Source organism: Hypanus sabinus, chromosome 16, assembly GCF_030144855.1.
Source record: "Hypanus sabinus isolate sHypSab1 chromosome 16, sHypSab1.hap1, whole genome shotgun sequence".
Taxonomy (NCBI): Eukaryota; Metazoa; Chordata; class Chondrichthyes; order Myliobatiformes; family Dasyatidae; genus Hypanus; species Hypanus sabinus.
Window position 1 is genome coordinate 26,861,264 of NC_082721.1, and position 26,385 is coordinate 26,887,648.

The 26,385-nt window shown below is 44.4% G+C and overlaps 1 protein-coding gene across 1 annotated transcript in view; it reads right to left on the reverse strand.

Annotated features, from left to right (window-relative positions):
- Nucleotides 1–22,350, reverse strand: part of LOC132406135 (F-BAR domain only protein 2-like) — a 92,119-nt gene extending 69,769 nt beyond the window's left edge. Inside the window, exon 1 of the mRNA XM_059991381.1 lies at nt 22,270–22,350. Within this exon, the coding sequence (XP_059847364.1) occupies nt 22,270–22,347 (78 nt within the window). The 5' untranslated portion in view covers nt 22,348–22,350. The remainder of the gene's footprint in view (nt 1–22,269) is intronic.
- Between the last annotated feature and the right edge of the window lie 4,035 nt (nt 22,351–26,385).

Sequence of the window (26,385 nt, forward strand, 5' to 3'; positions counted from 1 at the left end):
TGGATCTCCAATCAAATTGTAGTTGTCTCAGCCACTCATGTGTCCACAATACTGGTCCTCCCATTTTTACCACAATCGCGCCCAATGTGGCTTGTTGGTTGTTGTATTTCACTGTTGTAAATGTTATTCCCAAAAGGGTTATCTTTTCTCCAGTACGAGTTCTTAGTTTGATATCTACAGGCTTCAGTTCACTATCTTTCAAATGCCTTTCAAACCCATTTTGTTGAATGACTGAAACAGCCGAGTCAGTGTCCAATTCCATTTTAATTAATTTGTCATTCACTTCTGGCGTAAGGCATATTGCTCGTCTCCTGTTTTCACATTGTAGATCTCAAGGCAACCCAGTCTGGTGTCACTCTCATCATTATCAGATTATTCATGGACAGCATGCAGATTAGTGCTCTTTTTCAAACTGCAACTTGACTTTTTAGCTTTTTCCTCTTCCCTGTGCAGTCCATTTATTTTTGTCTGTCCCACACGCTCTTTCTATGTGTCCTATTTAGTTGCATTTCTGCAAGTTTCACCTTTAAATCTGAGTCTATTGTATGTGAGCCTCTACCACTACGGCAACACGATTTGTTCAGCCAGGCAGGTTTCTATTCAGATGCTGCAACCTTATTCACACTCACTTTCATTCCTGACTGCAACTCAGATTTTCATAGTCGGCCATTATTGTTTGGCACGACAAGGGCTCGGTCCTAGAGTCCGGCTGGGATTTGGAAGCCTAGTATCTCGGGGCTCTGGAGACGGGTGGATCGAGGGTCGGTATCACAGCAGCAGACCTGCGTGTCATCGGGGGAGTCAGAATATCTAAGGCTGTATGCCCGGTGACCCAAGATCTTCGGACACAGAACTCAAAAAAGGCAACATAACAGACTTCTAACATTGTAAACCAGTGAGTTGTTTGTTATGCCTCCCTGCTCGTTGGGAAAATGGAGGCACCTCCTTCTCCCTTATTAGGGAGAGAGAGAGCCGGTGGCATGTCATATACCGGATGAAACGTGAAGTCTTTGGGGTGATGCAAGTCTGTGTCTTTGCCATTGCTTTGCTCATTCTTGAGTGCTCGATGGCGGGTGCCAATGCTGGTTTTTGCTGGTGGGGGGAGGTGGGATTGTTGCTTGCTGCCACTTATGCACGGGAAGGAGGGAGGGGAACTGGGGGGGCATTTGGGGTTTTTATATTTAACTGTCATTCATTCTTTGGGGCACTCCTCTGCTATCGTGGATGATTGAGAAGAAACAGAATTTCAGGATGAATATTGTACACATTTCTCTGACATTAAATTGGACCTCTGAACCTTTGAACTCAATTGCTTTTCTGTCTGCACTTTCCATTAAAACAGCGATCTCAACTGCTCTTTTAAGTGTGAGTCGTACTTCAGTTAGATGTATTCGAAAGCTTTCTTATAAGATTTCAGAGACTAAGCATGCATCATTAAGTCCATCATTGAACTGGCAATGCTTGGACAATCTTTTCAATTCAGCCACGTATGCTGAAGTGGGCTCCCATTCCTTTTGATTCCACTTATGAAACCTAAAGCATTCTGAAATCAACAATAGTTTTGGTTCTAAATGTTCCTACATTCATTCACAAAACTTATTTCCGCTGGTTTAGTTGGAGCAGTCAAATTTCTAAGCAAACTGTCTGCTTTTCCACCAAAAGCACTCTGCCTCTGTTTTCTAACTCAAATGTCTTGTTGTGCTTCAATAGGTTGGTAGATATCTCGGGTTCATTTAAAACTTCCTCATCACCACTGTTATGTTTTGTAACTCTAAAACATAAAACCAATTGAAAGGGAAACATGGAGTCGGAAATAGTGTACCTACTCTTAGTTTCATTTGACTTTAAGTGAGGCGCATGGTTATGAAATAGTGCTATGGTGATGCATGCCTTTCAGTCAACATACAACCTGTAATCAATTACTTAAATGAACAAGAATGCTTAAACAATACATTTACAATATTACTAAAATATTAAATACACTACATCACTCTGCGGTCTTTGTGTTCTCAGTTATCACATCTACTTCATTAGCACAAATTGTAAATAACTTGACATCCTAGGACTGATCACAAAGACATCCTCCCAGAAAAGAACGAGACAGATCACTTGGTCAGCATGTCCCTATTGGCAGCCCCTTGAATTTGGAGCATTGTTCTACGGTTCTGATTTTTTCTTATACATACTACACTTCTTGCTTTTCAGTATGTGGGGATTTTAGCAATTATCACTACAGATAATCTATTCACTTATTCTGCCACCACCTCTTTAAAGCCCAGGATGTTGACCAACAGCTCCTGGAGATTTCTCTGCTCTTAGTCCCCATAATTTTGCCAAATCAACTCTTTAATAATAATTATTAAGTTTCCTTTAAAGCCTTAGTATTCCTCCATCTCTGCCTCATTTATTGTATTTGTCTATTTGTTGAACTATTTCTTTACTCTGCAGAATAATTGCTCCTTTCTTCAGCTTTGCTGCTCTCTTCCTTTGTGGTAGTTGAAGTTATTATTTCTTAAAGAACACATGATCTAGAGACATTCCAGTGCTGGCAGTGAAGTACACTACATTGTCATCTTCCAGATGACATTAAGCTTGTCTGCTCTCTCAAGTGGGCATAAAAGGTAGGGTTGAACTAATTTAAAGAACTTCTTTCAGCAGCTTGCCCAATATTTATTCTTCAATGAACAGCAATGACACCAATTATCTAATTTTGTTCACAGTGCTATGTCTGAAAGATTTCGGTACTCAGATAGACTGCGACGTTAATAACGCTACAATGAATACTACCTTTCAAATGTTATGAAATAAGTTTCTGCTGGTATGTCACAGGTTGGTGAGTAAGCTCCCTGCTCTCCGACAAACTAGTGAAAGTTCAGGAATCGACCAGGACACAGGGAAATATTTCCTGCTGTTTGCCGATGGCAGCACCCGCTTGAAACAATGCGTGGACAGAGAAGGGCGTCAGTTTCATTTCCGAGTAGCCCAAATATTTTTGGCCATTCCTTCCCATGACAACAATTCTGAAGGACCCAGATTCTAAAAGGAAGCCATTTCCTAACAGGAGGTGCTGACAGCAAGGGAGGGGCCGCAGTCTCCAACACAGACCCCCATTGTACTGCATGAACAGTGACACTGTCACAGTGGGGTAATGTGCAAAGCTGGGGAGGACTGACATAACCCAGTACAACACTGTTATTCTACCAGGCCAGGCTGCCAAGCAACCTGGTTGCCCAGCAACTGGCTTTATCCTAGTGGATGCGAGGCCAGCCAGTGAAACACTAAACAGCTCTAAAACCATCGCTGGGGAAGGGAACTCCAAGCAAACCATCCAAACTCTAATAGCTGCCAGAGTACCAGTCACACAGAAGGTCCTCCCCCTGCTAAATATCTCCCTATAACAGTGAGATCGGGGCTGTAGCTTTCTCATTCATAGAATGATCCAAAATGCTTCCCTTTCTCCAAATCTGTTCTCTTGTGATGTACCAAATCTCTTTGGTACACTGAGGGGGAAACAGGTGTCTCACACACACACACACACACACACACACACACACACACACACACACACACTTTCTTTGCTCAAATGCTGTGGCTTACAGAGTCAAAACTGAACAGTAAGAGTCAGCAGCAGAACTGTCCACATGGAAATCCCACTCCACAGTGTCTCTGCCGGGTGAGGTTCACTATCAGCAGGTGGAATTTTATGGTGCCGGAATGGATCAACTATTATAGTTTTTCTTCCATGAAGTACAATATTTGATGATGTCAGACAGTCTGAAGCAAGCAGTGATCTCAGATGAGATGCAAGAAGTGAGCTGTAATCCATCCAACGGCAACAGGTGCAAGACAAGTAGCTCTTTATTCTACAGTCCATCTCAGCTGCCGTATCTCTGTAACACGCTCACATCATCTCTCTCTCTCTCCCCCCTTCACTTCCTCCCTCACCCCCCCAATAATTTCATTTCTCAAATTAATCAGACTTTCAGATCCCCATTTTAAGCTTGATCTTTCATGTGAGACTCTAAACATGGTCAAGATGCCAATTTTGGACCAGAAACCACAAAATTCTCAAAAAAAACAGGCAACTTCTTTGGAAACCATCTGCATAGATATCCCCGTGGATATCAGCCTCAAGCTTTCAAAGTAACTCTGCAGCCCCTGCCAACCCCACCTCTCCATTCTTCCACCACCATCCAGGCCGAGCTCCCTTCTCACTACTACCATCAGGCAGGAGGTACAGGAGCTTGGGTTCCACACTACCAGGTTCAGGAACAGTTATTAACCTACAACCAGCCTGGATAACTTCACTCACCACAACACCAAACTGATTCCACAACCTACAGACTCACTTTCAAGGTCTCCACAGCTCTTGTTGTCAGTACTATTTACTTATGTATTATCATTTGTGCAATTTGTCTTATTTTGCATATTGATTCCTTGTCGGTCTTTTTGTATCTATTTTTTCATAAATTCAGTTGTATTTCTTTATTTTCCTATAAACGCCTGCAAGAAAATAAACCTCAAGGTTGTATATGGTGACACATATATACTTTGATAATAAAACTTTCTTGATGTGGGAGGCCGTGTTGGCACCTTCTCTCTGATCCACAATCACACGCTGGACAGGTAATCCCTGGTACAGGAGAACAAATCATACCTCATATTGCTAATGCTTCTTGCCATCTAATCTGCACAGATCAACAGACCCGGTCATGATGACTACTCATTTGCCTTGACGAGAAGGACTTGGCTGTAGCCTCTGAATTGCTTCCCCTAGATAAACGTCAACAACCTTTAACCTACTGAAGGCTGTCTCTGAAGATTCAAAAGATTTGTGGTGGAAGTGTATAGAACGATTAGGAGCATTGGTAGGTGGCACAGCAGAATGCTTTACAGCATCAGTGACCTGGGTTCAATTCCCGCCGCTGCCCGTGAAGAATTTGTATGGGGTTTCCTCTGGATGCTGCAGTTTCCTCCCACATTCCAAAGACTATTCCAGTCGGTAGATTAATCCCGTGATTAGGGTAGGATTAAATTGAGGGATAGCGGGGCGGCACGTCTTGAAAGGCCGGAATGCCTACTCCGTGTTGTATGTCAATAAATCGATAAATATGTAGCATGACAGAATTAGGATGTGGATCCCCCATGACATTGGTGATTGGACGGATTAAGTGGGCTTCCTGTTCAAGTTCACCTGATCGGAGGAGAGAGGCCACTCCATAGGCACTGTGCTTTGCACTTGTTGCCAGATTAACGGGGTCTTTTCCTTGGGATTTCTTGTCCTCAGGAGACATCTCCCCCCCCCCCCCATTTCTGCAATGTTCTCCGGTCTCGAGTTTTGAAAACTCTGGCTTCTCCAATTCCTGCTTCTATCCTCTTTTCCCCCTCTTCACATGTGGCTACCATGACTTCAGTTACCTAGGCCTTAAGCTCTGGAATCCCTCCCTGCCTCTCTCGCTCCCTCGATGGAACTGCTTTAACTTGCTATAAATGGCTGTAGTTGTTTTTATCCTGTGAGAATCATAGTTAAATGGCAAAAGGAATAGTTATACATTATTTAAAAACTTGAGAAATGAACTAATAACATGCTAGACTCAAGAAGCAAGATTCAGTAATGAAAAATGAAAGATTAGCCTGGTCACAAAGGAGCAGGGAGCAGGACGAATTCACATTGGCTCATGGGGCCTCCTGTGTAATGTTGTGCCTGGTTCTGTTTCCTGATGGATTACATGTTGCATAAACTTTGGTCCCATTTTGTCTTTTCACACGGGCTGTAGTAATCACCACTCCAGACATTAACATCAATGTTTATTTCTTACTATGATAAAGGCCTGTGCTACAGAGGGCATCTCTTACCCGGCGAGACATGTGTTTAATTCAGAGGAGAAAAAGAGGCCTTGAACAGGAAGTGGATGATCTGAACAGGTGAACACAGTGAAAATCACCACTTCCTGCCCCACTTACGGAGCAGGTAAGACCCTTAAACGAACTCAGCATTGGTAACCTCAATGAACCCCATAAACATTAGTTGGAACCAGAAAATATCAGGTTCAGACAGAGTTCGATCATCCGGTATATGTCACATCAAAAGCAAATACTGAGAGAAAAATATCTGAGATAATTGAGTGCCTGACTTTTTGGAATCGCTCTGTTTTGAACAGTTCAGCCCCACCTATTAACCTCTTATCTCTCTCAAATACTTTGCCGATTATAAACAACAGCTGCAACAGATAACATTTAAGGCCATTAACAGCTAACAGTTCAAGTCAACACAGTTTCCTTTTTATACATTTATATCGAGACAAAAGTTATGCTTCAGGAAACAGAATGACTCACTTGACTAGCGGGAGTAAATCTTGCTCTACACTATCAGGTCACAGAGCAGAGATCACATAGGCTAGCTGTACATAACCCAAATAGCATTTATAACGGAATCAAACAACTTTTAAAATGCAGACTCAGCCTCTCCTTCATCGACCCTTCCCTCCACTTGCAATCAATGGAAATTCTTCTGTGTCACGTCTAACGGGGCCAGATTGCTCCTGCAGGTTCCTCGCAAGAAACCACAGCGAAGGAAATGTCACAACCTCAGACTCCTATGCTATTGGACAAGGAACCACAGACAACTGATGTTTAGATCAGGATGCCTGTGTTTACCAGCACGTGACTCCAGACATTAGGCTCAGTTACTTGCAGTGATGTTAGTGTGCTCTGGCAGTTTTGTTGATCATTTCCTACAAATTCTGGGCCTAACAGCTTGAGACTACTTAGCCAGTAGTAACTGCTGACTGGGGCAGGCTCGTGGTGGGGGTATATCACTGGGGCTCCCTCATGTCAGCTCTGCACCGCAAGTGCCCGCCCCTACAGCAGCAGTTTTAAACAGCATTGACAGATGAATTTGGCAAATCAAAATATTTATAACTAGGGCACTAACACTGCAGTTCACAGACTAGGTGTCACTTGCAGCAAGGCCCCGAGCATTACAGGCCCTTCCCTGCCATAATGCCATCAAGATGTCCCACCATCGAAAGCTAACGAGGACACAGACCTTGCATTCCTCTTTTTAAAAATCACACCCATCCCACTTTCAGCACTTTATAAAAGAGACCATGATGTTACCTTCTTTATCTTTACTGCACAGGGTCTCAGCACAAGAGGCAAGCAACCTTTAAAGTCCAAAGAACAACGTTCAAAGTAAAACTTATCAGAGTACATACAGGTCACCATGTACAATCCTGTGATTCTTTTTCTGTGGGCATACTTAGCAAATCTACAGAACAGAAACTGTAAACAAGCTGTGCAAGTGCAGATAATAAATAAATAGCAATAAATAACGAGCATGAAATAAGAAGATAGAAGTGTACTTAAAAGAGTGTAGTTATTCCCTTTTGTTCAAGAGCCTGATGGTTGAGGGGTAGTAACTGATCTTGAACCTGGTGGTACGAGTCCTGAGGCACTTGGACCTTCTTCCTGATGGCAGCAGCGAGAAAAGAGCATGGCCTGGGTGTTGGGGATCTTTAATTATGGATGCTGCTTTTCTATGGCAACGTTTTGTGTAGATGTGCTCAATGGTTGGGAGGGCTTTACCCATGATGTACTGGGCTGAATCCAATACCTTTTGTAGGATTTTCTGCTCAAAGACATTGGTGTTCCTATACCAGGCCATAATGCAGCCAGTCAGCACACTTTCCACTGCACGTCTATAGACGCTTGCCAGGGCTTTTGGTGACTTGCCGAATCTCTGGAGACTCCTGAGGAAGAAGAGTCGCTGTTGTGCTTTCTTCGCAATTATTTTTATATGATGGGTCCAGGACATCTCCTCTGAGATAGTGACACCCAGGAATTTAAAGTTACTGACTCTCTCCACCTCTAATGACTTCTGGCTTCCCTCTCCGGAAGCCAATAAGCAACCCCTTGGTCAGAAGCTGTTGTTGTGGCACCATTCAGCCAGGTTTTCAATTTTCCTCCGAGATGCTGATTCATCACCACTTTTGATTCAGCCAACAGCTGTGTCATCAGCAAACGTGTATATGGCATTAGAACTCTACTTAGCCACACAGTCATAAGTGTAAAGTGAGTAGAGCCAGGAGCTGAGAACATATCCCTGTGGTTCTCCTGTGCTGATGGAGATCGTGGAGATGTTTTTGCCAATCCCAACTGATTGAAGTGAGGAAATCCAGGACCCAATTCACAAGGGGATATCGAGCCTCAGGTCTCGGTTGGTTTTGAGGGGATGATGGTGTTAAACGCTGAGCTGCAATCGATAAAGGACATCCTGATGTATGCATCTTTGCTGTCCAGATGCTCCAGGGATGTGTGAGGAACCAACAAATAGCATCTGTTGTCGACCCGTTGCTTCAGTGGGTGAATTGGAGCCATTCAGACAGGAGCTGATATGTTTCAACACCAGCCTCTCAAAACTCTTCATCACTGTGGATGTCAGTGCCATTGGGCGACAGTCACTTACACAGGTTACCACGCTCTTCTTAGGCACCAGAACAACTGAAACCAGCTTGAAGCAGGTGGGTACTACACACTGCCAAGAGCAGCAAGAGGTTGAAGGTATCCATGAATGCACCAGCCAGCTGGTTGGCCCAGGTTTTCTGTACTCAACCAGGCACTCCGTCCGGACTGGATGCTTTCCTTGGGTTCACTCTCTTGAAGGCAGCCTACACGCCATCTTCAGATACTGAGAGCAAAGTATCATCCTGGGACGTGGGGATATACGATGGTTCCTCCCTGTTCTGGTGGTCAACCTGAGCATTGTGCTCATCTGGAAGTGAAGATCTGCAAGACTTAACTTTGTAGGAGGTTATGGCATTGAAACCCTGTCATAGCTTTTCAGCATCCCTCGTTGATTCCGGTACAGTCTGGAACCTTCACTTTGTCCGAGGGATCATAAACACTAGTTTAACAAGAGCATATTTGTGGTTATTTATTAAGTTACAGCGTGGAGTAGCCTCTCCCACTCCTTTGAGCCTTGCCTCCCAGCAATACCTAACTTAATCCTAGCTTAATCACGGGACAATTTACAATGACCAAGTAACCTACCAACTGGTACGTCTTTGGATGGTGAGAGGAAACCCATGCAGTCGTGGGGAGAACGTACAAACTCCTTACAGACGGCGATGGGAATTGAGCCCGAGTCGTTGGTACTGTGAAGTGTTGAGCTAACCACTACACTATTGTGCTGCCCTGCAAGATACATTAATAATAGGCGACCCTCCACCTGTGAGTTTGTTGGAGTCATATACTGTGTTCAGTGCTCCCAGTGTGGCCTCCTGTATATTGGTGAGACCTGACGTAGATTGGGAGACTGCTTCAACAAGCATCTATGCTCTGTCTGCCAGAACAAGCGGGATCTCCTAGTGATTGCCCATTTTAATTCCACTTCCCATTCCCATTCTGATATGTCCATCGATCCACTGTCATGACGAGGCCATACTTAGGTTGGAGGAACAACACCTCATATTCTGTTTGGGTAGCCTCCAACCTGATGGCATGAACATCGATTTCTCTAACTTCCAGTAATGGCTCCCACCCCCCATTCTCTTTTCCCTCTCGAGGTAAAGGAACCATAAGGAGGTAGTGACCATAATATGATATGTTTTAACCTACAATTTGAGAAGGAGAAGGGAAAATTGGATGTGTCAGTATTACAGTTGAACAAAGGGAACTATGGAGCTATGAGGGAGGAGCTGGCCAAAGTTCAATGGAACAATACCCTAGCAGGGAAGACAGTGGAACAAAAATGGCAGGTATTTCTGGGAATAATGCAGAAGGTGCAGGATCGGTTCATTCCAAAGAGGAAGAAAAATCCTAAGGGGAGTAAGGGGCGGCCGTGGCTGACGAGGGAAGTAAAAGGCAGTATAAAAATAAAAGAGAAGTATAACATAGCAAAGATGAGCGGGAAACCGGAGGACTGGGAAGCTTTTAAAGAGCAACAGAAGATAACAAAAAAGGAAATATGCCAAGAAAAAATGAGGTACAAAGGTAAACTAGCCAAGAATATAAAGGAGGATAGTAAAAGCTTCTTTAGTTATGTGAATAGCAAAAAAATAGTTAAGACCAAAATTGGGGCATTGAAGACAGAAACAGGTGAATTTATTATGGGGAACAAGGAAATGGCAGATGAGTTGAACAGGTACCTTGGATCTGTCTTCACTAGGGAAGACACAAACAATCTCCCAGATGTAATAGTGGCTGAAGGAACTAGGGTAAAGGATGAACTGAAGGAAATTTATATTAGGCAAGAAACAATGTTGGATAGACTGTTGAGTCTGAAGGCTGGTAAGTCCCCGGGACCTGATAGCCTGCATCCCAGGGTACTTAGAGGTGGCTCTAGAAATCGTGGATGCATTGGTAATCATTTTCCAATGTTGTATAGATTCAGGAACAGTTCCTGCTGATTGAAGGGTGGCTAATGTTGTCCCACTTTTCAAGAAAGGAGGGAGAGAGAAAACAGGGAAATATAGACCAGTTAGCCTGACGTCAGTGGTGGGAAAGATGCTGGAGTCAATTATAAAAGAGGAAATTACAACACATTTGGATAACAGTAGAAGGATCAGTCCAAGTCAGCATGGATTTATGAAGGGAAAATCATGCTTGACTAATCTTCTGGAGGTTTTTGAGGATGTAACTATGAAAATGGACAAGGGAGAGCCAGTAGATGTAGTGTACCTGGACTTGCAGAAAGCTTTTGATAAAGTCCCACATAGGAGATTAGTGGGCAAAATTAGGGTACATGGTATTGGGGCCGAGTACTGACATGGATTGAAAATTGGCTGGCTGACAGGAAACAAAGAGTAGTGATTAACGGGTCCCTTTTGGAATGGCAGGCTGTGACCAGTGGGGTACCACAAGGTTCAGTGCTGGTACCACAGCTGTTTACAATATACATTAATGATTTAGATGAAGGGATTAAAAGTAACATTAGCAAATTTGCTGATGACACAAAGCTGGGTGGCAGTGTGAAATGTCATGAGGATGTTATGAGAATGCAGGGTGACTTGGACAGGTTGGGTGAGTGGGTAAATGTATGGCAGATGCAGTTTAATGTGGATAAATGTGAGGTTATCCACTTTGGTGGCAAGAACAGGAAGGCAGATTACTATCTAAATGGAGTCAAGTTAGGAAAAGGGGAAGTTAGGTGCAGGAGTAGGCTATTTGGCCTACTAGGTGAGATCTAGGTGTTCTTGTACATCAGTCAGTGAAAGCAAGCATGCAGGTACAGCAGGCAGTGAAGAAAGCTAATGGCTTTTATAACAAGAGAATTGAGTATAGGAGTAAAGAGATCCTTCTGCAGCTGTACAGGGCCCTGGTGAGACCCCATCTGGAGTATTGTGTGCAGTTTTGGTCTCCAAATTTGAGGAAGGACATTCTTGCTATTGAGGGAGTGCAGCGTAGGTTCACAAGGTTAATTCCCAGAATGGCGGGACTGTCATATGTTGAAAGATTGGAGCGAATGGGCTTGTATACACTGGAATTTAGAAGGATGAGAGGGGATCTGATTGAAACATATAAGATTATTAAGGGATGTTCCTGCTGATGGGTGAGTCCAGAACTAGAGGTCACAGTTTAAGAATAAGGGGTAGGCCATTTAGAACTGAGATGCGGAAAAACTTTTTCACCCAGAGAGTGGTGGATATGTGGAATGCTCTGCCCCAGAAGGCAGTGGAGGCCAAGTCTCTGGATGCATTCAAGAGAGAGTTAGATAGAGCTCTTATAAATGGCGGGGTCAAGGGTTATGGGGAGAGGGAAGGAACGGGGTACTGATTGTGTATGATCAGCCATGATCACAGTGAATGGCGGTGCTGGCTAGAAGGGCCGAATGACCTACTCCTGCACCTATTGTCTATTGTCTCTCACCTTATCTCCTTACCAACCCATCACCTCCCTCTGGTGCTCCACCCCCTTTTCTTTCTTCCATGGTCTCTTTCACCAACTTACGTACTTCCCAGCTGTTCACTTCATCCCTCCCCCTCCAGGTTTCACCTATCACCTTGTCTTTCTCTCTCCTCTCCCCCCCCCCCAACTCCCCAGCATTTAAATCTACACCTTAGCTTTTTTCCTCCAGTCCTGCCAAAGGGTCCCGACCCAAAACGTCGACTGTACTTTTATCCATGGCCTGCTGAGTTCCTCCAGTATTTTGTGTGTGTTGCTTGGATTTCCAGCGTCTGCAGATTTTCTCCTTTCTGTTAACATAACAGTGACCAGCTGTGGGCACCTATATTTAGGTGCAGAGTAAAGCACCTTGTACTTTGCGTTGTCAGCCACCCCCAGGGGCAGCATAGTAGCATTGCAATTAGCACAATCACTCTACAGCACCAGCGATCAGGGTTCGATTCCCGCTATCTGTAATGAATTTGTACATTCTCCTGTGACCCTCTGGGTTTCCCCCGCTGCTCCGGTTCCTCTCACATTCCAAAGACGTACGGGTTATGGCATGCTACGTTGGCACCAGGAGCGTGGCAACGGTTGTGGGCTGCCCCCAGCACACCCCCGGACTGCGTGGCCATTGACACAAACGGTATGTTTTGATGTACAGTACACGAGATAGATAAATCTAATTTTCTTTCTTCCCAAGGCAGGAACAGCATTCTAATATTGACCACAATAGATCATAAGTGCCCAAGGGCATTCACAATGTTCAAACACTTTGATATAGAGGCATTTCTAAAAGAAAAATCATCCCTTCTGCTGAATGGCACAGTGGGACAGATTTGACATGGCACCCGTTAGCTGTGCTGGAGGAGAATGCGTGTGATGCAGGGACAGTGTGAGACTCAGGGACCTTGCTGCCACGTTTCTTACATTACACCGATGGCCACTGTCTGGAACGGTCCTTAGCAGGTGCGCATTTTGAAACATGCTGACCTTTTACCTCTTCTCAGCTACCCATTACTTCTCCCTGCCTCCCCTCCTCCTTCCCTTTCTCCAATGGTCCACTCTCCACTCCTATCAGATTCCTTCCACTCCAGCCCTTGACCTTTCCCCACCTTCCAGCTGGCCTCCTCCCCCCCCCCCCCACAACCTTTTCACCTTTTCATTCTGGTATCTAATCCCTTCCTTCTCAGTCCTGAAGAAGGGTCTCGGCCTGAAACGTCGACTGTCTATTCACTTCCGTAGATGCTGCCTGGCCTGCTGAGTTCCTCCAGCATTGTGTGTGCGTTGCTGAAATTGATAAGCAGCTACAAAGATGCAAGTTTTTCCTCCTGCTTTACTTTAATCAGTGTACACAGCGAATGGCATTGTGTCTGAAGAGAGAGATAAGAGAAGGTGGGGTGCGGCTGGGTTGCTGGGAGCAGGGAACAGAAAAGGATATCTGATTAAAGATAATGAAAGCAAGAAGAAAATGACATATCCCAGCAGCCCTGTGTTTGAAAATATACTAGCACATCCACTCCACAAACTGACAATGATTATGCGCATTCCTAAGAGAATAGGACCCTGCAGAATTTATCTAAGAATATTTAAGGAAATGAGGGCAGGTGTAGAGGGAGCTGTGGCTGTAATCATTCACAGGCTCCTTAAACACTGCAGTGCCAGACTAGTTATTTCTTGGAGTTTCATTTCCAGCCAATTAATTACATGCACATTTGGTTTATGCCTAGAGTTAGAAATGCACTGAATTATTTAGGCTGCATCTTACTTGGTGCATTAAAGATCGCAGCACATCAGAACGGGAGGAGATAATTCAGCTTCTCCAGCTTCTTCTGCTTTCAGTTTAGAGCTAAACTCACCTTACCTGCCCTGGCTTTTTCTTGGTCTCGTTGGACCACAGTACCCTCGTCCAACAGGAACAAAGCAAAAATCTGTCAGCGTCTAGTAAGCTTTAATTGTCTTCCCCGCCCCAGCAGCTGTGGCCTTTTGTGGTGTGGTGAAGCTTCCTCACATCAGCCCCAAGTGGACTGGCTCTAATTTTTTGTACCTCATTTTGGCTCCTCCTCCAAATTAAATAGTCTCTTCTTGTTCAGACACCTTAGTTACATCACTGCGATCAGCCAGACTCAAGTGAATACAAGCCAAGTTTATCTATCTGCCCTCAAAGTGGGTGATTCCATGTTCAAAAGTGCCTCAACTACACTTACTACTAACCTTGGGCTGCTTTAATCATCAGAAAACTCCCTCAGCAAAATATTGAAGGGGGGGGTAGCATCCACCTGTCTCATGACCAGCATTTATGCATTAAACAAATTAGCCCTTCATTTAGTCTTTTGGGATCTTGATGTGCATAAATTATTGCCGAAATTTCTACCTTATGACAGTGGTTATGATTCAAAACAGCCTCTTTGACTGGAAGTCATTTCCTGACAAGCTATAGATATGAACCATGATTCACAAATTCAGGTCTTTTCTTCATCTTTGATCATTTCCATGTCTGGTTCAGCTTCAGCTTTCCATTGAACTTCACAGCACATGCAGTGACCACTCTGCCCATCTAGACTGTGACAGCTCTGCAGTAATTTTCTTCACTCGCTCCTACCCGTACAGCTTTGCAATTATTTCCCTTTCGAGTAGTCGACCCTTTTGAATGGTCCTATTAAATGCATTCCCACTGCCCTTTTACAGTACTGATGTTTCTCCTCCCTGGAACCCTCCCCCCCAAAATAAATTCCACTGCATCCCCTTCAAGATCTTGACATTATTCCTTTTGGGAGCCCAAAGTGTACACTGCATTCCAGCTGAAACACAAATAATCGTTTATGAAGAATTAGCACCACTTCGTCGTGTCAGATCTTCTTGTTTCTATTTAGAAAGCCCAAGATCTTATAAACAGTTTTATTAATGCAGGATTTCCCTACCTCCCTCAAAAATGTGTCCATCCCTCCTAGGCATTTCCTTTTCTGTAACTGCTTCAGAAATCTCCACTGAGATTCCAACTCAGTCAACTGATGTTTCTGTCAAGCGCCCAGGGCACTTTTCTAAATTAAAAAACCCTTAAAAGCACCAAGTTTGTATAGCAGTCTATCTAGGTAACAGAATTCTGTCAATTCCTTTCCAGAAAGCATTACAACCTAGTAAATGCTGTGGTCCTATATGCACTTGGAATGTGGGCTGGGGGCGGGGGTGTGAGGGGGAGGGCCTGGGGCTACTGCATAACAACTGAGGTGTAACTTTGGCAGATTCCTCCTTGGGCACAGAACAATTGTTGCTTGGGTGTGTTGGTGTGGGGTAGGAGTGAGATGGGTTGGTGCTTTGAAGGTTGGGTGGAGGGGGGGGGACGAGCACCAGATTGGTTCCCAACTATCTTCAATCTCATTGTCTCAGGGGATCTGAATGAGGCTGGCAGATGATGTGCGCTTGCAACACTGTGTCAGACAGAGTGGTCAGCAGCACTGGGGCTCCACAGGGGACTGTCCTGTCTCCCTTTCTCGTCACCATCTACACCTCGGACTTCAATTACTGCACAGAGTCTTGACATCTTCAGAAGTTTTCTGATGACTCTGCCATAGTTGGATGCATCAGCAAGGGGGATGAGGCGGAGTACAGGGCTACGGTGGGAAACTTTGTCACATGGTGCGAGCAGAATCATCTGCAGCTTAATGTGAAAAAGACTAAGGAGCTGGTGGTGGACCTGAGGAGGGCTAAGGCACCGGTGACCCCTGTTTCCATCCAAGGGGTCAGTATGGACATGGTGGCGGATTACAAATACCTGGGGATACAAATCGACAATAAACTGGACTGGTCAAAGAACACTGAGGCTGTCTACAAGAAGGGTCAGAGCCGTCTCTATTTCCTGAGGAAACTGAAGTCCTTTAACATCTGCCGGACGATGCTGAGGATGTTCTACGAGGCTGTGGTGGCCAGTGCTATCACGTTTGCTGTTGTGTGCTGGGGCAGCAGGTTGAGGGTAGCAGACACCAACAGAATCAACAAACTCATTTGTAAGGCCAGTGATGTCATGGGGGTGGAACTGGACTCTCTGACGGTGGTGTCTGAAAAGAGGATGCTGTCCAAGTTGCATGCCATCTTGGACAATGACTCCCATCCATTCCACAATGTACTGGTTAGGCACAGGAGTACATTCAGCCAGAGACTCATTCCACCGAGATGTAACACTGAGCGTCATAGGAAGTCATTCCTGCCTGTGGCCATCAAACTTTACAACTCCTCCCTCGGAGTGTCAGACACCCTGAGCCAATAGGCTGGTCCTGGTCTTATTTCCATTTGGCATAATTCACTTATTATTATTTAATTATTTATGGTTTATATTGCTATATTTCTACACTATTCTTGGTTGGTGCGGCTGTAACAAAACCCAATTTCCCTCGGGATCAATAAAGTCTGTCTGTCTGTCTGTCTGTCTGTACCATTGACGTTTGTCACGGTTGGTATGCAGGAAAGGCCACAGGCAAACTGTACTCGGCAAGATCCCCAAAACAGAGATGAGAGAAGTAACGAGGTGATCTGGTTTTAGTCATGATAGTTGTGATTTAAATATAGGTCAAGATGAGCAATAGCTTCTTTGATCACAAATGAATAATAACCGTGGAATTCTTTGTGCTCATCAGGTGCCTTACATAGAACGCAGAACAGTTCAGCACAGGAACAGGCCATTCGGCCCGCATTGCTGTGCCAAACCAGGTAAAGAGCAAATCGAAAACACCCCAAACACTGAACCCTCCTACCGACACCATGTCCATATCACTCCCAATTCTTTACATCCATGCGCCTATCCAAACATCGCTTAAAAAGCTTCTCATGAGTTTGCCTCTCCCACCATACCAGGCAGCTCATTCCAGGCGTCCACGACTCTCTGTGTAAAGCACATACCCCTCGCGTTCCACTTGAACCTACCCCGTCTCACCTTCAATGCATGCCCTCAGGTATTAGACGTTAGATCCTGGGAAACAGATACTCTCCATCCACTCTATCAATGTTTCTCCATCTTGTAAACCTCTGTCAGATCTTCCCTCACATACGGTGCTCCAAGTGTATCCAGCCTCTCGTGATAGCTCATGTGCTCTAAACCAGGAAACATTTCTTCTGCACCTTCCCCAAAGTTTCAACATCCTTCCCATAGTGGGGCGACCAGAACTGTACGCAATACTCCAGATGGGGCCTAAGCAGAGTTTAATAAAGTTGCAACATAATGTTGACTTTTTAACTCAATGCCTTGACTAATAAAAACAAGCATTCTTAGCCACCTTATCAACCTGTGTAGCCACTTCCATGGAGCTATGAACTTGCACCCCAAGATCTCTCTGCTCAGCAACACTGTTAAGGATCTTGCCCTTAACAGTGTAAAATCCTTGCATTTACCCTACTAAGGTGCAACACCTCACATTTATCTGCGTGAAGTGCCATCTGCCATTTCTCAGCCCATATCTGCAACTGATTTATATCATGCTGTATTCTTTGCCAGTCTTCTACACCAACCACAACACCACCAATCTTGGTATCATCTGCAAATTTACTAATCTACCCACCTATATTTTCACCCAGGTCATTTATAAGCATCACAAATAGCAGAGGACCCTGGGGAACTCCACTAATTACAGACCTCCAACTTGAATATCTCCCTTCATCCATGACTCTCTATGTGCAAACCAGTTCTGATTCCAAACAGTCAATTTGCTGCTGATCCCATATAACTTAATCTTCTGGATGAGCCTCCCTTGAGGGATTTCATCAGATGTCTTACTAAAGTTCACTGTCCTACCCTCATCAATCTCTCTCATCACCTTATCAAAATGCTCAATCAAGTTGGTGAGGTATGACCTGCCACGCACAAAGCCATGCTGGCTCGCCCTACTTAAACTAGGAGTTTCCAAATGCTTATATATCCTCTCCCAAAGAATTTTCTCCAGCAATTTCCTTACAACTGATGTAATGACTCAGTTGCCTATAGTTCTCAGAATTTTCCCTTGCTCTCTTCTTAAATAAAGGTACAACATTTGCCACTCACCAGTCCTCCGGGACCTCACCTGTGGCTAGAGAGGACATGAAGATACTGATCAAGAGCCCAGCAATCTCATCTCTTGCCTCCTTTGATAACCTGAGGTTACATCCCATCAAGCCCCGGGGACTCATCCACCTTAATACTCATTAGGAGGCCCAACACTTTCTCCTTCTTGACCTCTAAACTCCCTAATGTATTTATACTCTCAGCACTGATCTCCTGGTTCTCCATATCATTTTCCTTAGTAAATACTGAAGCAAAGTACTCATTAAGTACCTCACTCACATTCTCTGCATCCAAACAAATGTCCCCTCCCCCCCCCCCTCTGCCTTTATCCTTGAGTGGTCCCACCCTTTCCCTAGTTATCTTCTTGCTCTTGATGGTGTGCCTAAAATGCCTTGGGATTCACCTTAATCCAAGGACTTTCCATGTTTTTCCTCCTTTCTTTAGTCCTTTTCCTGCTTCTCATGTGCTTCATTTGATCCTATCTTCTGAAGCTTTGCACACTTCTTTTTTTCCTTGACTAAATTCATCACCTCTCTGGACATCCCTGTCCTTCCTTTTAATGGGAACACACCTTTTCTGTACTCTGTGATCTTCAAACACCCTCCACATGTCTGGTATGGACCTGCTAGAGAAAAGGCGTTCCCAACTAATGCTTCTTTGTATGTGCTAATGCTCTCGTAATTTGCCCTTCTCCCATTTAAAACTCTCCCACAAGGACCATACCTACCCTTATCTCCAGCTGTCCTGAAAGTTAAAGAGTTGTCGTCACTGTTCCCTAACTGCTCACCCATTGAAAGGTCAGTCACCTGGTCAGTCTGTTTACCCAACACCAGGACTAGTACGGCCACACCTCGCGTTGGACCGTCCACTTGTTGTTTTAAGAAACCTTCCTGGATACACTTAACAAATTCTGGCCCATCTAAAACAAGAGAAAATCTGCAGATGTTGGAAATCCAAGCAACACACACAAAATGCTGGAGGAACTCAGCAGGCCAGGCAGCATCTGTGGAAAAGAGTCCAGTCGAAGTTTCGGGCTGAAACCCAGTTGGGCCAAAGGGTTTCAGCCAGACCTGAGATGTCAACTGTACTCTTTTCTCAGATGCTACCTGGCCTGCTGAGTTCCTCCAGCATTTTGTGTGTGTTGTTCTGCCCCAACTAAGCCCTTGCACTAAGAAGGTCCCAGTTTATATCAGGGAAGTTAAAATCTCTCATGACAACAACCCCTATCATTTTTACAAATTTCCTTCATCTGTTTACATGTCTGTTTCTCAATGTCTCAAAGGCAATTAGGGGGTCTGTAGTATGACTGCACCCTTCCTTTTCGTCAGTTGTATCCAAATGGACTCTGTGTCTCCCCTGAATGTAGCTCTGATATTGTCCCTGATCAGTAGGCGACGCCACCATCACCCCCCACAACACTTTAACTCCACCTCTATCTTTTCTAAAACTTTGACAACCTGGTAGATTAATCATTCATTCCTGCCCCTCTCTCAACTAAGTTTCAGTAATAGCAACAACATCGTAAGTCTATGTACTGATCCATGCTCTAAGTTCATCACCCTTACCCATAACACTCCCAGCATTAAAACATGCACACTTCAAACTATCCGACCCATCATACCTGTTATTTCGACTTTTCTTTTCAATATTTTTCCTTCTGGTCCAATCCTTTCCTTCCCGACCTGGAGCTCCGTTTCCCAACACCCCCCCCCCCCACCACCCCACCCCGAGAAGCTAGTTTAAACTCTCCAGTGTAGCATCAGCACGCCTCCTGGCCAGGATATTGGCTTCCCTCCAATTCAGGTCCAACTCTTGTACAGGTCACCCCTTCCCCGGAAATGGTTCCAATGATCCAAGAGCTTGAAACCCTGCCCCCTGCACCATCTCCACAGCCACTCATTCATCTGTGCTATCATCCCATTTCTACCTGCACTAGCCCACGGCACGGGGAGTATTATGGAGATTACAACCTTCTTTTAAGCCTCTTCCTAACTCTAAATGCTCACTGCTTAGGACCTCTTCTCCTTTTCTGCCCATGTCATTGGTACCAATGTGCACCATGACCTCTGGCTGTTACACCTTCCTCCTTGAGAACATACTTCACCCTCTCCAGTACATCCTGGACCCTAGTACCCAGGAGGCAACATACCATCGTGGTGTCTCTCTTGCAGCCACTGAATCTCCTTTCTGTCCCCCTAAGTACTGGGTCCCCTATAACTAGCTGAGTTTCAGAGCAGGCCAACGTTCCACCAGCCTGGCTTGCTGCTGCCATGATCTGATGGGTTATCCCCTCGGTACAGGGTTTTATGTCAGAAACAGGCCATTAACAGTCAGAATCAGAATTTAATATCAGCGGCATATGTTGTGATATTTGTTAACTTAGCGGCACCTGTACAATGCAATACAAGATAGTACTTTACAAATTTGTGAATCAGGTTGTCACAAAATGATTTCCAGTCAATGAAGCTCAACGTTGGGTAACCACAATGGTAAGGTAGATAGTTTGGCAAGAATTGATGCACATCAAGATCCCGGATGAGTAACAGAAGGGGTAACACACACAGAATGCTGGAGGAACACAGCTGGCCAGGCAGCATCTATGGAAAAAGAGTACCGTCGACTCGCAGGTTTTTCTCTGTGAACAGACGGGGTAATTTGTTTAATGCTGATCAGGAAACTGGCGCTGCCCGCTGTGGTTTCGTTCTGAAGCAGGAACCCACCTACCCGAGTCCACAGAAGAACACTCAACAGCGTCAACTCAACAGAAAATCAACACTTTGATTTTCATCTCCTCCACCCACCTCGGTCCTGTAATACTTCCCAAAAGCTTACAAACTCAGCATTTGTTTGGGGGGGGGGGGAATGCGAGCCAGAATTCTGCTGCCCTATGTGTGACAATGTGCTTGCTGCCAGCGTTCTGAATGGCCTAGCTCGTTTTAAGGTCCCGCTCCCCTCTCTACCAGTGGAAACAGTTTCTGTATCAAATCTGCGTCCTAATAAAACATCGCAAGTTTAGTTCAGTCCTCTAAACTCAAGGGAACACGAACTAAAAGCCACATAATCAAGTAGTGTTGAATGTGAACCACCTAACTCTTTTGATATCTGCTACTATTGTCCCAATGCATTGTGGTGACACAAGGTAACTCTATATACTACTGACGCACAACAGCCACAAGTGTAAAGAGAGTAATGTCTCTCCCAAAGGCTATTTGCTAAATAACTCCTTATAGACAAAATAGATAAGATAGCTCCTTTTGGACAGTAAACGATCAAGGCAAGCAGATCGAAGAATGATGCAGGTCGGAGAAAATGTAATTAACTGTGTGGGGCTGAATGGTATCCTCCCTGGTTATTGAGACAGCTCAGTGTCGGCTGTGTCCCTGATTCCGGTTCTTGACTACACAGAGGTTACTACAGCGTCGGAAGTGCCATCTTACGGGTAAAGCAGGAGCCCCGTGTGCCTTCCCGGGTGAACGTGGAAGGTCCCACAGCGCTCGCTGAGACCCCAGGCAGATATTCCTGGTCTCTCGCTCACTATTTACTCAACTATCCGCACCAAAACAAGATGAGCTGCTCGCCATCGGGTTATTTTGGTTGTGAGCTTGCGGGTTTTCTACAACACAGCGGTGACATTTCTACACCAGTCTGCAAAGCACGTAGACATATGTTTAGGTTGTGAAAGATACTACTAAAACGTAGATATTCTTAACCACCCCTTCTTCAAAACAACGAACAAACGATAGGATACGCATTACCGAATAAATAATTCACTATTTCTCCACGTTATTTATTGCATAAAAGCCACAGACCAAAAAATAAACAATGCCAGTCGTTGAGTGTGAGAGGCACACGGAAACAGACATCCACACAAACAATCAAAGGCTCGGGGGTGAGAACGAGAGAGAGAGACACGGGTGCACAAAAGGAGAGGGGGAGAAAGAGGGAACACGGGGAGTTAGTGACACACACACACAGTCACAGAGACAGACAGAGGTAGTGGCACTGAGAGGCGCGCACACATACGGAGCGAGGTACACACGTTGGGCTGTAAGAAATTCTGATGCATTAATTTTTGCATTTTGCTATGAAATGACCGGCATTTGGTTGGTGTCGCTTGCCTGCTGACGCTCAGGCCGGACGGGTACAGGAGCAATATCGAGTTGAGCAGCAGAACGGTTCCTGTACATCCGGGCGGGGGTGGGGGCACACCGCTCCTGCCGCCCACCTTCTCCGCACGATGCCCCCTTTCACACTCGGCTGTTGCTGCAGCCTCGGCGGGCAACCCGGTGGCTGCAAGCCCCGGGACAAGGTGCGTGCCGCCACCCCTTGGCCAATGCCCTATCCATTACCCCACTTACCCAGAAGTTGCCCCCAAAGTGTTGCATCTCGACCCCGAGAGCCGCTGCAGATCTGATATTGCTCCAAAAAACTGACATACCGCCGGCCACGCCCCCTTTACCTCATTGGAGACAACACCCTTCCGTCAAATCCCAAGGACACACCCCAATTTCATAGCACGCAAACCCGTCAATCACATTTTAGAGTCCGCCTACTTTCCGAAATTAAAACCCAGCCCTTCATATCGATTGGCTGTTCTTAATAAAGCTCGACGAATATGTAATAATTATTGGCCAACTATTTCATTCAGTAACGAGTAATTGGTTAACAGTAACGTCCATTATTTGAAATCCTGCCTCCTAATTTGGTTATTTGGGGCTAATAATTTATTTATCGATACTGGCTAATCTACAATTAAGAAATTGGAACTACTGTAAATAAGCGGTCCTGTCCATTCACATTACACTCCTTGCTTACTCCGACTAAAGAAATTTATTTTAAAATTATTTTTATATGTTAATAACCTCCGAAGTTGGTCTTTCCCACAAACGTACATTCTCTGGGTTTGCTCGATAAAAATCCCACATAGTTCTAAGTAAATTCACTGACTCAATGATTATAACTTTTAAGGCCTTTATCAGATAACTCTTCAGACTCCGCTGTATAGCTTGCTGCTTCTAAGTTTCAAATCTCTAATTTCACCTTTTGAAACTTACTGCACCTTCTCATTACTGACTGTGTAGTTTTTCTGTAGTATTTTGACTATATTCATTTCGAACTTTTCTCAATGTTAAAGGAATCCTGTGGTCTAACATTTTTTCCAATAAATTCATCAAACCCTTGCAGCTAAGCTCCAAGGCCTCTGTTGAAGGAAATGAGGAACCAATTTATTTGAGGCAGCACACAAAGGAGCCGGGGATACTCAATGGGTCAAGCGGCCATGGAGCCCCACCATTAATGGAGGGGTCCACGGACCCCCAGACCCCTGGCTGGAAACAGCTGAAGGGAAAGGACCAGTCAATGTTTTCGACTGGGACACTTCATCAGCAGTAATCACCAGAGTTCACCATTTCAACAACTCGAGGCTAATTCTCCATCTTACCAAGGTGCAAAGAAGCCACTTTCTTGCAGGAGATGATGAAGTTTCTACGCCGGGAAGTGTGGAGATGCAGTCATCAGAGATATGTAAGGAAGCAGATGCAGTTTTAAAAGGCTAGGCTCTGGGGAACTGTCACAGAGGAGCCCAGGGGTAGATCAGCCATGATCATACAGACCAGTTGCCATGTGACCTACTCCGAAGTTACTATCCTCTATACATTATTTTCTCACTCTACTGCCTGTGTTTGAACTCATACCATATCCCATTCACCTATCCCTTTTGGTGAAACCTTCATTCTCACTTCCAGATCCTTCAGTAGCTCTTCAATCTCCTCCATTCCTTCCAACCCTTTGAAATCTCTATGTTACTCCAATTCCTGAGCTCTTGCCCATCCCTGGTGGCCATTAATGGGTTCTGTTCCTTCTGCTGCCTCTACTTTTAACCTCTAATATTCCCTTCCTAAACTTCACTGATTAAATCTCTTTCCTGGCACACAGAGATTGGTTTATTAATCTGAAGGTACAAGTTTAATTCATGCCATGACAGCTGGGATATTTTAAATAAATCAAATAGTCTGTATAAATTTGGTTCGGAAAAAGAGGGATGTCTACAATAGATATAGGCAGCATGGAGTAAAGGAATTGCTCGAGGAATATAAAGAATGTAAAAGGAATCTTAAGAAAGAGATTAGAAAAGCTAAAAGAAGATACGAGGTTGGTTTGGCAAATAAGGTGAAAGTAAATCCAAAAGGTTTCTACAGTTATATTAAAAGCAAGAGGATAGTGAGGGATAAAATTGGCCCCTTAGAGAATCAGAGTGGTCAGCTATGTGTAGAGCCGAGGGAGATGGGAGAGATTTTGAACGATTTCTTCTCTTCGGTATTCACTAAGGAAAAGGATATTGAATTGTGTAAGGTGTGGGAAACAAGTAAGGAAGTTATGGAACCTATGACAATTAAAGAGGTGGAAGTACTGGCGCTTTTAAGAAATTTAAAAGTGGATAAATCTCCGGGTCCTGACAGGATATTCCCCAGGACCTTGAGGGAAGTTTGTGTAGAGATAGCAGGAGCTCTGACGGAGATCTTGAAGATGTCATTAGAAACAGGGATTGTGCCGGAGGATTGGCATATTGCTCATGTGGTTCCATTGTTTAAAAAGTAAGCCTAGCAATTATAGACCTGTCAGTTTGACATCAGTGGTGGGTAAATTAATGGAAAGTATTCTTAGAGATAGTATTAATAATTATCAGGATAGACAGGATCTGATTAGGAGTAGCCAGCATGGATTTGTGCGTGGAAGGTCACGTTTGACAAACCTTATTGAATTTTTTGAAGAAGTTACGAGGAATGTTGACGAGGGTAAGGCAGTGGATGTAGTCTATATGGACTTCAGCAAAGCCTTTGACAAAGTTCCACATGGAAGGTTAGTTAAGAAGGTTCAGTCGTTAGGTATTAATGCTGGAGTAATAAAATGGGTTCAACAGTGGCTAGATGGGAGATGCCAGAGAGTGGTGGTGGATAATTGTTTATTGGGATGGAGGCCGGTGACTAGCGGGGTGCCTCAGGGATCTGTTTTGGGCCCAATGTTGTTTGTAATATACATAAATGATCTGGATGATGGGGTGGTAAATTGGATTAGTAAGTATGCCAATGATACTAAGGTAGGAGGTATTGTGGATAATGAGGTGGGTTTTCAAAGCTTGCAGGGAGATTTATGCCGGTTAGAAGAATGGGCTGAATGTTGGCAGATGGAGTTTAATGCTGAGAAGTGTGAGGTTCTACATTTTGGCAGGAATAATCCAAATAGAACATACAGGGTAAATGGTAGGGCATTGAGGAATGCAGTGGAACAGAGAGATCTAGGAATAACAGTGCATAGTTCCCTGAAGGCGGAGTCTCATGTAGATAGGGTGGTGAAGAAGGCTTTTGGAACGCTGGACTTTATAAATCAAAGCATTGAGTACAGAAGTTGGAATGTAATGTTAAAATTGTACAAGGCATTGGTAAGGCCAAATTTAGAATATTGTGTGCAGTTCTGGTCACCGAATTATAGGAAAGATATCAATAAATTAGAGAGAGTGCAAAGACGATTTACTAGGATTGTTACCTGGGTTTCAGCACTTAAGTTACAGAGAAAGGTTGAACAAGTTAGGTCTCTATTCATTGGAGCGTAGAAGGTTGAGGGGGGATTTGATCGAGGGATTTAAAATTTTGAGAGGGATAGATAGAGTTGACGTGAATAGGCTGTTTCCATTGAGAGTAGGGGAGATTCAAACGATTTGAGAGTTGGGGGCAGAAGTTTAAGGGAAACACGAGGGGGTATTTCTTTACTCAGAGAGTGATAGCTGTGTGGAATGAGCTTCCTGTAGAAGTAGTAGAGGCCAGTTCAGTTGTGTCATTTAAGATAAAATTGGATAGGTATATGGACAGGAAAGGAGTGGAGGGTTATGGGCTGAGTGCGGGTAGGTGGGACTAGGTGAGATTAAGAGTTCGGCACGGACTAGGAGGGCCGAGATGGCCTGTTTCCGTGCTGTGATTGTTATATAGTATAGTATGGTTATATGGTATAGAAAGTTAGGATCTACAAATTTGACGGTGGAGCTACCAGACTGTTGAAAAACCCCACCACATTCACTAATTGCCATCAAAGGAGGAAATCTGGCCTATCTGTAGCTCTGGGCTAACTAACGTGGCTGGCTCTTTGTACTTACGACTTCTCTGAAGTTGTCCAGAGAGTCGGTGACAAGCAACTAAAATATTAACCTTTCCAATGATGCCCTATGCTGTGAATTAACAAATAACCAAAAAAAAACTTCTGTAAACCCTACCTCTAAGGGTGAGCTTTTTGGCCGTGTGCCTAATACTTTTTGTATGGCTTGACCTCGAGTTATGTTTGTTGATGCTTCTATGAAGGTCAGGGAATATTTTACTTTATTAGATGTGTATATGAAATTATTTTATTGATTAAGTCAGTCACCAAGCTCCATGATATCAATGCAAATTAACAAAATGTTATAGACACTTTTGAGCTGAAATTGT